The 12,769-nt window shown below is 39.4% G+C and overlaps 1 protein-coding gene and 1 long non-coding RNA gene across 2 annotated transcripts in view; one reads left to right on the forward strand and one right to left on the reverse strand.

The window, feature by feature from the left end:
- The window catches only part of LOC117517621 (transcriptional regulator ATRX-like), a 99,449-nt gene that overhangs the window by 53,607 nt on the left and 33,073 nt on the right, over nucleotides 1-12,769 (forward strand). Inside the window, exons 9-10 of the mRNA XM_034178716.1 lie at nucleotides 21-1,795; nucleotides 3,566-3,626. Of these exons, the coding sequence (XP_034034607.1) occupies nucleotides 21-1,795; nucleotides 3,566-3,626 (1,836 nt within the window). The remainder of the gene's footprint in view (nucleotides 1-20; nucleotides 1,796-3,565; nucleotides 3,627-12,769) is intronic.
- LOC117517622 lies at nucleotides 1,414-12,625 on the reverse strand. Its single transcript, XR_004562771.1, has 3 exons — nucleotides 12,466-12,625; nucleotides 3,850-3,854; nucleotides 1,414-1,426 (listed from the first exon to the last, which is right to left on the reverse strand). It is a non-coding gene; the product is annotated as an uncharacterized LOC117517622 (long non-coding RNA).

Consider the following 12,769-nt stretch of genomic DNA (forward strand, 5'->3'; position numbering starts at 1 on the left):
TATTTTTCTCCCTTATGCAGATGGTGTGCTGAGGGAGGAAACTTGATCTGTTGTGACTTCTGTAGCAATGCTTTCTGCAAGAAGTGTATTTTAAGGAATTTGGGGAGGAAGGAGCTGTCTGGTATCTTGGAGAGCAAATGGTACTGTTATGTCTGTAGCCCAGAGCCCCTTTTTGACCTTGTGGAGGCCTGCAACACAGTCCTTTGCAGTATGGAGAATCTGTGGCGGCAGCAGCGCAAGAGGAATCGTGCAGAGCCAGAGAAATCTGAACTTTTTCACATCTTGCCACAAAACATTCCTCTGGATAAGTGGGATCACAGTGGCATGGATGGAAGTGTGGTGTTCAACTATAACACTCTGCAGATTTCAAAGGACATGACTAAAAAAGCCAAACATTTAGTGGAATCAGCAAACACTATAAATCGAACATTTGTCAATTTTATTCACACTGTAACAAAAAACAAACAAGCACATGGTGTTCGCGTTCTGCATCTGAAGTCTTTTTTGTCAGTGCTGAAAGGCTTGAGGAAGTCCCTAACAGCCCTTGAGGATTGCCTTAAGGAAGAATTTAATGACTTGGACACAATAGAGAGTTGGGAAAGTTTCTTAAATGATGACTTTGACACGCATCATGTGACAGAATCAGAGCTTGATATCTCGGATGGTGCATGTTTGAATGTCTTGCAGAAGTTGGCAGCTGAACATTTTAATGATGATGATTCAGACTCTAAGGGCTTTACTGATAGTATTAAGTCTTTTTCCCATGGGAGAAGTACCCATGGCTGCTCTGGGGAGTGCCTGGATTCCGAACAAAGGAACAGCCAGACGCCTGTGGTCAGTATGACAAAAAAACTAGTGGTGCAACTTACACCCGTACCTATGGAACAGGAGCCCCCCTCCACTGCTCCGGATGCAGAGACAGAGATAGACAAGCACATAATGGTTAATTTGGAGGAAGAAGAGGAGGTAGGAAATGGAGAAATGGATGTTGCTTGTAGTAAACCTGACAGCAACATGAGCAGTGACATCTCTAGTACATTGAAGGAATCTGTACATCTAGAAGAGGAACAAGGCAATAGGCGGTCTCCTCGGGTGAAAACCACACCCCTGCGACGTCCAAGTGATATCAAGGGTAAAAAGCCACTTTCAGCAGCCGAAACTGACACTGACCTCGACCAGGAGGAAACTCCCAGCACAGGACCAGCCAAAGAGGGTGAAGAAGAGCTTAGAACAAGAGATGACTCAGACTCAGATGAAGTTCCAACAGCTCTGGTTGAAAGAGCAGCTATGACACAAACATCTGATGAGCCCCAGAGTGATGAGGATGATAAAGCATCAAATAAGGTAGCTAAGAAATGTCTCTTTTGGCTGAATAAGAACACTCCGGAAAATATTAGACGCAAGCGCAAGTTCCTTGACTGTTCTCCTGGGTCTGACTCAAGGAAAGTCAAGCCTCGAATGGAAAGTGTAAGCGATTCTTCTAGTGATGAAGACTCTGAGAAGCAAATAAAACGCTTGCAGACTGTGAGGTCAATAGGGAAGCCTCAACTCTCCAAAAGGCAGGATGACTGTGCAGTTAGAGAGCAGGGGCAAATATTGTCCAGCAAGTCCAACTTTAAACCTCGGCAGGAAATAATGGTGTTGACAACTTCGTCAAGTGATGACGAATGTGATGATGATGGTGACGACGATGATGATGACAATGACTCTGGCAGCGATGAAGATGATCAGAAGATCAAGCCAATTACTGAAAATGTTTCCTTATTGGCTACAACAGCATTTCACCAATCATCTGGTGAGTTTGACTTTAATGCTAATAGATACTGTAGGTGTGTAAATCAGTTTTCTCATATGAGCGCAGGACAAGAACATAGATCAGATTTAGGCTAGTGTCTCTCATGTGCCTAAATTGTCCAGAGTTGTCCTTTTGTACATATAGCACATGACTCCATTACAAATGTGTATTTACCGAATGTTCAGTCATGGTGTGAAGGCTGGGTAGAGCATGCAGGAAGCAGGGCTCCGCACACAAAATTATACTGTAGAAATCGCTCTTTTCTTCCCTACATTTGTCTCACAAGTTTGGTGATGACCCTTACAGACAATGGTTTCCAAATCTTGTCTTTTCTCCTTTTAGACCTTTTTTTTTTATTAGTGTCTTTGTATAAATGACCTTTCTGTATCCTCAGATGTTTGTTTTCTCCCAGTTTCATGTCAGTATGGTAGACACATCAACAGTTGCTCACTGTTATTTTTGGGCTGAATTCAGAGAAACAGTTTCACACAAAGAAAGATCTTCCTGTATTCTTGCTTTCTGGCAAACATGCGGAAATTTCACACCTTTTCAAGAACGTTGTCCTCTGTGCACGACACCATAACTGGTGATTCAACAAACAAAACCTGCGCTCTGCACAGTTTCTCCAATCACAGCCACATGAGCCTTTAATGTCTTTAGACTTGTTTGGGTGTCTTTGTGGCTTTATTCAAAAATCTCTTTGCACAGTCACTCGGTTGTTGGGAACTGCCTACTCCAGACACATTATATTTAGTTTGCACAATTATGGCATCTGAAATTGGGGCGCTATGTATACAGATGGCTGTAATGGACAATTTTCAAGTTGTGCCGCCATCTTGAAACCGTGACTTCTGTCTAGTGAGCCTCTCGCTTGCATGTTTGGTGTCATTAGAAACAACAGCTTGTTATGACGCCTCACGGAGCGGCTGACCAACCGGTTAAACAATGTCTCCGAAAGCCAACCTAAGTCCAGATTTCTTGTTTCGTTTTGGCTTCGGTGTCTGTCGTTAGTGCTGTGACCGGCGCTTTACATTCGTTGCTGGGAATGTTCCATGACGTGCGACTGATATCGTTATTCAAGCGTTCAAAAGGCTATTCCTACCTCCACACAACTCAAAACCAGTGAAGCGAAAGTTTCTTGAAGTTATTTTTGTTGAACGAAAACCGTGTCTCCCTAACCACACAGAGTTGTGACATCATCACACACGTGTAGGTGCTGCTCTATATCGCAAATTGAAAATCATCCGTTCCTAAATGGTTAATGTGATGTTTTTGTTAAACCTTTTAAATTAAACTGAAAGTCTGCACTGTAAAAACATCTTGTTTCATTTCATCTCCCAAATCACAAAAATTGTGACTGTTCAATTATTTGTGAACTCGACTGTAATTGTAATCCATGTATTTTAGAGCCATTGTGCTGATAAATGGACAAATATGGACAGTCAATGTAAAAAACAAAACAAAAAAACATTATCTTCATGGTGCAGTGTGCACATTTGAACTGCACATTTGAGGTGCCATGATTGGAATACAGCCATATTCGATAAATAAATAAATAAAACGTTTGTTGCGATTAATTTCATGGAGTCTTCTTTTGTCATCCTCACTATTTAACACGAAAGATGGTTTCATTGGTTTTAATAAATATTTTAGGGTGTTGACAGTGATGTAGTGGCTTCAACATAAAACATTCATTCTGAAGTCAAAAAACTGATCTTCAGTCTTCCTAAGGGCTGGAGTAATAGTTATTTTTATTTATTGTTTTTGTAGGAGATGACGAGCAGTCTGGGCCCTCTTGGGCAGCAGAAGATGACGATGACCCAGAAAATAGGTATGGTTCCAAAAGCCCGGACACAAAGTTTGCAAAATACCATAGATGTGGAAGAAAGAAAACTGCGAACCCCAACCTCTGCGCACGTTCTAGCAACCGCATCGTCATCAAGACTCAGTTGCAGTCTATTCAAACAAGACCAAAACGTAGCTGCAGCAGAGCGCCAGCAATCAAATACACATTCTAGACATACACTGTGAAAATGGCTTGCATGATCATACACTGAACCTGAACTTCCTCAGTTATAGCTTGTGAATCATAAGCCACTTCCTTAGCTTTTATCGTTATCGACTTGAGTTTGCATTCGAGTTGCAGTTTACCCATTATGCCTTTGAGAATCTCTTGAGAGAAAATTTTAAGTTTTTGATGTTGTATTTTCCAGCGATAGTCTAACCTTTGGAAAGATCTGAGCTTTGATCTGTTAGAACAAACTAACAAAATTGTTTTCTTCTATTGAGCAGCACTGTAAAATAAATGGATTGTTTGCAGATTAAACATTAAATTTAATACTTGCCTGCTGCAATATCTTGACAAATTTATTAAAAATAAAAACTAAGAAATTACATGTACATAAGTATTCACACCTTTTCCTCAATACGTTGTTGATGCACCTTTGGCAGCAAATATAGCCCCAAGTCTTGAATATGATGCCACAAGCTTGGCACACCTACCTTTGGACAGTTTTGTCCATTCCTCTTTGCAGCACATCTCAAGCTCCATCAGGTTGGATGGCGAGCATCGGTGCACAGCCATTTTCAGATCTCTACAGAGTTGTTCGATCAGATTCAGGTCTGCACTCTGAAATCAGTCTTTTGACATCTTAGCTGGGTGCTTAGTGTCATTGTCCTGCTGAAATATGAACCATCGCCCCAGTCTGACTTAAAGAGACCTCTGGAGCAGGTTTTCATCCAGGCTGTCTCTACATTGCGGGTTCCTGCTGCTGAAAAACATCACCACACCATGGTACTGCTACCACCATGTTTCAGTGAAGGGATGGTACCTGGTTTCCTCCAAACATGACACCTGGCATTCACGCCAGAGAGTTCAATCTTTGTCTCATCAGACCAGAGAATTTTGTTTCTCATGGTCTGAGAGTCCTTCAGGTGCCTTTTGGCAAACTCCAGGTGGGCTGCCATGTGCCTTTTTACTAAGGCACATGGCATATTACCCCATTAGAGCGCTTCGCTCTCAGACTGCGGGCTTACTTGTAGTTCCTAGGGTTTGTAAGAGTAGAATGGGAGGCAGAGCCTTCAGCTTTCAGGCTCCTCTCCTGTGGAACCAGCTCCCAATTCAGATCAGGGAGACAGATACCCTCTCTACTTTTAAGATTAGGCTTAAAACTTTCCTTTTCGCTAAGGCTTATAGTTAGGGCTGGATCGGGTGACCCTGGACCATCCCTTGGTTATGTTGCTTTAGACGTAGACTGTTTCATAATTATTGTATGGCCTTGCCTTGCAATGTGGAGCGCCTTGGGGCAACTGTTTGTTGTGATTTGGCGCTATACAAGAAAAAAGTTGATTGATTGATTGATAAGGAGTGGCTTCTGTCTGGTCACTCTACCATAGAGGCCTGATTGGTGGATTGCTGCAGAGAAGGTTGTCCTTTTGGAAGGTTCTCTTTTCTCCACAGAGGAATGCTGGAGCTCTGACAGAGTGACCATCGGGTTCTTGGTCACCTCCCTGACTAAGGCCCTTCTCCCCCGATCGCTCAGTTTAGACGGGTATCCAGCTCTAGGAAGAGTCCTGGTGGATCAGAACTTCTTCCATTTTCAGATGATGGGAGCCACTGTGGTCATTGGGACCTTCAAAGCAGCAGAAATGGTTCTGTACCCTTCCCCAGATTTGTGTCTTGAGACAATCCTGTCTCGGTCTACAGGCAATTTCTTTGACTTCATGCGTGATTTGTGCTCTGACATGCTCTGTCAACTGTAGGACCTCATATGTCGACAGGTGTGTGCCTTTCCAAATCATGTCCAATCAACTGAATTTACCCCAGGTGGGACTCTAATTAAGCTGTAGAAACATCTCAAGGATGATCAGTGGAAACAGGATGCACCTGAGCTCAAGTTTTGAGCTTCATGGCAAATGCAGTTAATACTTGTAAATGTAATTTCTTAGTTTTTTCTTTTTTTAAAATAAATATGCAAAAATTTTAAAAATCTTTTTTCCACATTGCCATTGTGGCGTATTGTCTATAGAATTTTGAGGGGAAAAAATAAATTTCATCAGTTTTTGAATAAGGCTGTAACAATAACATGTGGAAAAAGTGAAGCGCTGGGAAATACTTTCCGGATACACGATAGCTTACTTTTTGCGAGATTTGTTTCCTTCCTTTTCAAAACGTACATAATGCATATGTAATAGCTTAATGTGTTGCATTTAAAATTTGTTTGATTTTCTCCGGACCCCCAATAAAGCTGTATTGCAACCAGAACACATTTACTCGTATACCTTAGAAATTTTGTTTTGCTCTAATTTTTATAACATGTTATAAAACTTGTTTGTTTAATAAAATGGTGAATGTACTTTATACAGGTATGCAAATAGACCTTGGTTTTATGTTGATTCCTGTGTCCTAATAATACTTTTGGCTGCAGCATCCATTTCTTAGGAATGTGCCTTTAAAACATCTTAAAAATAAACTGTTGCGATATTGACAGTGGTTGAAATAATGTCTGTGAACACTTGAAATTTTGCAGGCAATTCTTCAGTGTCCTGTCAGAACATTAAAGAAATTCGTGTAATTTGTAAACTCAGATATTATTCATGCCACCATCTTCCACAACAAAGCATTCAAAATTATTAATTACTTTTCAGTGTGTGCAGACTTATAATCCAATAATAGCAGACTGTTCTTTCTTTTCTAGATACAGTTTGTGGTGGATGTCAAGTGACATCTCTTGATGGTGAAACGGTGCACTCTTGTAGTGTCAGCTTCGTACTATCACTGCTTGCCCTTTAGTAGATGAATAATAAATTATCTGGTTGTATAACATATTGTAAGTCTGTAGTTCTTTTTACAACCTCAATTCCAGTGAAGTTGGGACGTTGTGCAAAATGTAAATAAAAACAGAATACAATGATTTGCAACTCCTCTTCAACCTACATTCAGTTGAATATGCTACAAAGACAAGACATTTAATTCAAACTGATAGACTTTTGTTTTTATGCAAATATTTGCTCATTTTGAAATGGCTGTCTGCAACACATTTCAAAAAAGTTGGGACGGGGCAACAAAAGACTGGGAAAGTTGATGAATGCTCAAAGAACACCTAATTGGAAACAGGTGAGTGTCATGACTGGATATAAAAGGAGCATCCCCAAAAGGCTCAGCCGTTCACAAGCAAAGATCGGTCGAGGATCACTACTTTGTGAACAATTGCTTGAAAAAATAGTCCAACAGTTTAAGAACAATGTTTCTCAACATTCAGTTGCAAGGAGTTTAGGGATTCCTTCATCTACAATCCATAATATAATCAGAAGATTCAGAGAATCTGGAGAATTTTCTACACATAAGCGGCAAGGCTGAAAACCAACATTGAATGCCCGTGACCTTGAACTGAATTTGAATTGAACTGAATTTATTAGGTGCCAATGCTTAAAAAACAAACAAACAAACAAAAAACCACTCCTTTACAGACCACAAAATCAATACAAAAAAAAGTTACAGAAAAGAGAGAACAAGGAAACAATGTACATGGTGCCCGTTTTCTAATAAACTCTCTATATAGCATATTTTTCTTCTTGCAAGCCTTTTGCAGCCCTGTTGTTATCCATGGACAATCCTTATATTTATTATTTACACTGTACTGTATAATTGGACAGTTCTTGTTTTATATATCAAGGAATATTTTTTTCAAATTTGGCATATGCTAAATTAGCATTATGCTCTGCATGAATAGAATTCCAATCCTGCAGATGTAAATCATTTTTTAAGGCAGTAATAGCTTCTTCAGTTTGCAGTCTTGTACAATATGGTTTTTTCTCATCACACTTCTCACTTCTAGATCAATTACTATAAAAATTGGTTGGTGGTCACTAATATCATTGATCAATCATCCACTTGATGTTTTGGTGTCAATATCATTAGTAAATATATTATCAATGACAGTAGCTGACTGAGAAGTTATTCTTAAAGGGGCTAGTCATTTTTGGATATAAATTTAAGATGTACATGGTATTAATGAAATCCTTTGTCACTTTATGTTGATATAATATTTATATCTCCACAGACAAATACACACTTATTACCCATCTGAGAAAAATGCTTCTCTATCCAATTTTGAAATTATTCAATTTTTATTGCCTGGAGCTCTATATATGCAGCTAATAATTATATTTTCACCTTTGTCCATACCTATTTCAATTGTAATACATTCCAAAAAATGATCCACGGCTATTGTCATTTGATCTTTAATTTTGTATTTAAGCCTTTTATCAACATACAATCCCACTCCACCTCCTCTATTATTTTTATTCTGATGATTGAATTCGTAACCCTCCAATTCATAGTTTGTATCTTCAACTTCTGCAAGCCAAGTTTCTGTTATAGCAATTATATTGAAAGTTTGGCCAAATTGTTTTAAATAATCTTTTATACTCCCAAAATTCTTGTACAAACTCCTACTGTTAAAGTGAATTATTGAGAAATTCTCCTCATTTGTAATACAGTCGTATTGTTCTTCCGTATAATACTGACAATAGTAATTGTCAGTATTATACAGTATTATTATACAGTGCCACTTCTGATCCCTCAGGTGGCACTGCAATAAAAAAACGACATCATTGTGTAAAGGATCTTACCATGTGGGCTCAGGAACACTTCAGAAAACCATTGTCAGTTAACACAGTTCGTCTCTACATCTACAAATGCAAGTTAAAACTCTACCATGTTTTACGCTTTTTACTCTTTTAACTCATTTATTAGTAATTGGAGCGGGCTGTGGCCTCATCTTTACCTAAATTCTGGGTCTTTTAGTGAAGTTTAGGGCTAGTGGCCGGCGATCACCTTAGTATTTCTCTGTTTTTCTTGTTGTTTAATGCTGGCAAATTATACAGTATTTTTTTTGTCTTTCTGATGCCAGCTTCTGTTTTTTCCTCTCTGTTTAAGGTGCAGCTCCACCCAGAGATGGGAGTTGTATTTGTGTTGGCGATCCTCCTGTCCTGTGCTCCAATAGCATTTCTTGTATATTTGTCCGTGAATTGTTCTGTAATTTATGTTTGTAGCATGGCCCAAGCAGAGGGTCACCCCTTTGAGTCTGGTCTGCTTGAGGTTTCTTCCTCAGAGGGAGTTTTTCCTTACCACTGTTGCTTTGGGCGTTGGTAAGGTTAGACCTTACCTGTGTGAAGTACTTTGAGGCATCGCTGTTGTGATTTGGTGCTATATAAATGAAAATAAATTGAAATTGATACCATGCAAAGCAAAAGCCATACATCAACATCCAGAAGCGTTGCTGCCTTCTTTGAGCCCGAGCTCATTTGAAATGGATAGACGCAAAGTGGAAAAGTGTGCTGTGGTCTGATGAGTCCACTTTTCAAATTGTTTTTGGACATCATGGAGGTTGTGTCCTCCGGACAAAAGAGAAAAAAGACTTCCAGATTGTTACTAGTGCAAAGTTCAAAAGCCAGCATCTGTGATGGTATGGGGGTGTGTTAGTGCCCATGGCATGGGCAACTTACACATCTGTGATGGCACCATCAATGCTCAAAGGTACATCCAGGTTTTGGAGCAACACATGCTGCCATCCAGTCAACGTCTTTTTCAGGGACGTCCCTGCTTATTTCAGCAAGACAATGCCAAGCCACATTCTGTACGTGTTACAACAGTGTGGCTTTGTATTAAGAGTGCGGGTACTAGACTTGCCTGCCTGCAGTCCAAACCTGTCGCCTATTGAAAATGTGGCGCATTATGAAATGCAAAATTTGACAATGGAGACCCCGGACTGTTGAGCAACTGAAGTTGTACATAAGCAAGAATGGGAAAGAATTCCACCTACAAAGCTTAAAAAATTAGTGTCCTCAGTTCCCAAATGCTTATTGAGTGTTGTTAGAAGGAAAGGTGACGTAACACAGTTGTAAAAAATACCACTGTCCCAGTTTTTATGAAACGTGTTGCAGGCATCCATTTCAAAATGAGCAAATATTTGCACAAAACAATAAAGTTTATCAGTTTGAACATTACATATCTTGTGTTTGTGGTGTATTCAATTGAATATAGGTTGAAGAGGTTTTGCAAATTACTAATTTATTAATGTATATAGCGCCAACTCACGACAAAGTCGCCCCAAGGCGCTTCACACAATTCACAACAACACAAATGAATCTAAAATCAAAATTAAAAGCAAGAAAAGCACAACAAAAAGATAAAACACAGAAGAATAAAAGGAAATTACAAAGCAAACACAAACAAATTAAATTAATAAGACAGTCTAAAAAGTGGGTCTTCAGTCTTTATTTAAAAGTCTCCACCGTGTCAGACTGCCGAATAACAGCAGGTAGATCGTTCCAAAGAGTCGGACCACGGTAGGAGAAGGCTCTATACCCCACAGACTTCTTGTTCATCCTTGGAACACACAGAAGCCCTGCGCCCTGCGAACATAAGGGTCTCGCAGTTACGTAGGGCTTAACCAAGTCCGCCAGGTAAGAAGGTGCCAGTCCATGAACAATTTTATAAACCAACAATAAAACTTTAAAATCGGATCTGGCAGTAACTGGAAGCCAATGAAGGGATGCCAGAACGGGAGTAATGTGGTCAAACCTTCTACTTTGTGTCAAAAGTCTGGCAGCAGCATTCTGTACCAACTGAAATCCTCGAATGCTAGACTGCGGCAGGCCAGAAAATAAAACATTACAATAATCCAGTCTGGAAGAAATGAACGCATGTATCAAAGTCTCAGCATCAGCCATAGACAGGATGGGACGAATCCTTGCCACATTTCGCAGATGAAAGAAGGCAGTCCTCGTAATGTCTCTAATGTGGGGACCAAAAGACAATGTAGGATCGAAAAGTACTCCAAGATTCCTCACTTTGTCCGTATGATGCACAACACATGAACCAAAATTAAGCGCCAACTGGTCAAAATGCTGCTGATGTCTAGCTGGACCAAGAACCATCATTTCACTCTTATCAGAATACAAGAGTAGGAAATTACTAGACAACCAACTTCTCACAGATATAAGGCAATCTTCCAAGGCTTTTATATGGGCAAGATTACCAGCAGTTACCGGCATGTACAATTATCATCAGCATAACAATGAAAGGCAATCCCGTAATGCCGCAGAATATGCCCAAGGGGCCTAACACAGACCCCTGTGGAACCCCAAATTTCATTTTACCAAGACTAGAAGTAGTGTTATTATACACAACACAATAAGAACGACTGGACAAGTATGACATCAGCCAAGCAAGAACACTTCCAGTAATCCCAAAGTAATTTTCCAGCCTATCAAGTAAAACACGATGATCCACAGTATCAAACGCAGCACTAAGATCCAAGAGCACTAAAACCATTGTGGTGTCCGAATCCATTGCACACAGAAAATCATTCACCACTCTGGTAAGTGCTGCGTCTGTGGAGTGATGTTTTCTGAAAGCAGACTGAAGTGGCTCAAAAAGATCATTCTCAGTAAGATGGTCTACAAGCTGCCATGAGACCACTTTTTCCAGAATTTTAGAACAGAAAGACAGATTTGATATCGGCCTGTAATTACTAAATACACCAGGGTCAAGACCAGATTTCTTAAGCAATGGTTTAATCACTGCAGATTTAAAACACCCAGGAACAGAACCAGAGATTAATGAAAGATTAACAATTTCCAACACAGTAGACCCAAGAACGGGCCACAGGTCCTTAAACAATTTTGTTGGTATAGGATCAAATAGGCAGGTTGTGCTTTTTGTAGACGTCACGAGCTTTGCAAATCATTGTATTCTGTTTTTATTTACATTTTACACAATGTCCCAACTTCATTGGAATTGGGGTTGTACAAGTTTTCAGAGTAGTTGATTTGCAGGCTACTGTTTGAGTTGAGAAAAGCACAATTTTATGGAAACTTAACTCTGGGTGTAGAAATGACAGTCGTCCTGCTAGTCTACTGAAACCAGGGTAGGCCACATGGAAGATATGAAAATACAGCTGTTGTATCAGATAGGTTAACTAGCTGCAGGTCTCATGTTGCATGACACATTAAAAAATAAAATAATCTTAATGCTGAGATGATCTTCATGTCTTTTGGGCAGCATTTTTTTTATTTACTTTTGTATTATTTTAGATTGCGAAACAGTTACTGCTGGTAATTGATTACAACATTCATGTACATATACCAGATAATGTTTAATTAATTGAAGGGTTGCAATGAGAACTGAGTCAGCCATTGTTTTATTTTTATTTTAATTATTTCCTTTTTTTTTTTTGTTGTAATGTCCAAATTTCCTTGTCTGGAAAAAAAAAACAAAACAAACAATTGCTGATAGAATTGAGATACTGTCATTTTGTTTTATCTTGCAGTGCTGCTCACACACAGATATTTTGTTCAAGCTAAAGCCATGATTTTTATTTTTCTTTCTTCTCTCACTGTGCTGCCTTGGACTGATTCATTGATGCTTTAGACGTTGAAGGGCATCTTGAACCTACCATCACAATTTGATTCTCCTTTGCTTTAGATTGTAACCTATAAGTATTTTTACATGGATGACAATTCTGACAGCATTAAAGACTTTGTTAGGCTTGTTATATTTTGAAGTCTTTGCATTGCTTTTGTTTCCCTACTTTTGTTTCTCTAAATGCTTCCTTCTTGTCCATTAGCTGTATTCTTTTGTTGTTTGTCCCATACTCGAACACAGTTGATTTAAATATTCTACTCTTCCAAGCATATCTGCTTAAAAGTAGGAGACTGAAAACATGCTGTAGAAAATATGGGCCTTAAAAGTTGGTGGGTGTGTCTGTGGTGTTCCTGGGCTGAACTTTTCTTCCACACAGCATGTGGCCACTGATGTCAGTATTTTAAAATAGCTTTCCTTCATTCTGTCATTTTCTTTCTTCATGTTCAGTGAGATTGAGTCCTGACATCTGTTACTTCTTGTGTTTAATATGCCTTTTACACCAAGCTCTTACTGAACATTGGATTGTCTTTGAAAACCGGTTA

The sequence above is a fragment of the Thalassophryne amazonica genome, chromosome 9, assembly GCF_902500255.1.
Source record: "Thalassophryne amazonica chromosome 9, fThaAma1.1, whole genome shotgun sequence".
Taxonomy (NCBI): Eukaryota; Metazoa; Chordata; class Actinopteri; order Batrachoidiformes; family Batrachoididae; genus Thalassophryne; species Thalassophryne amazonica.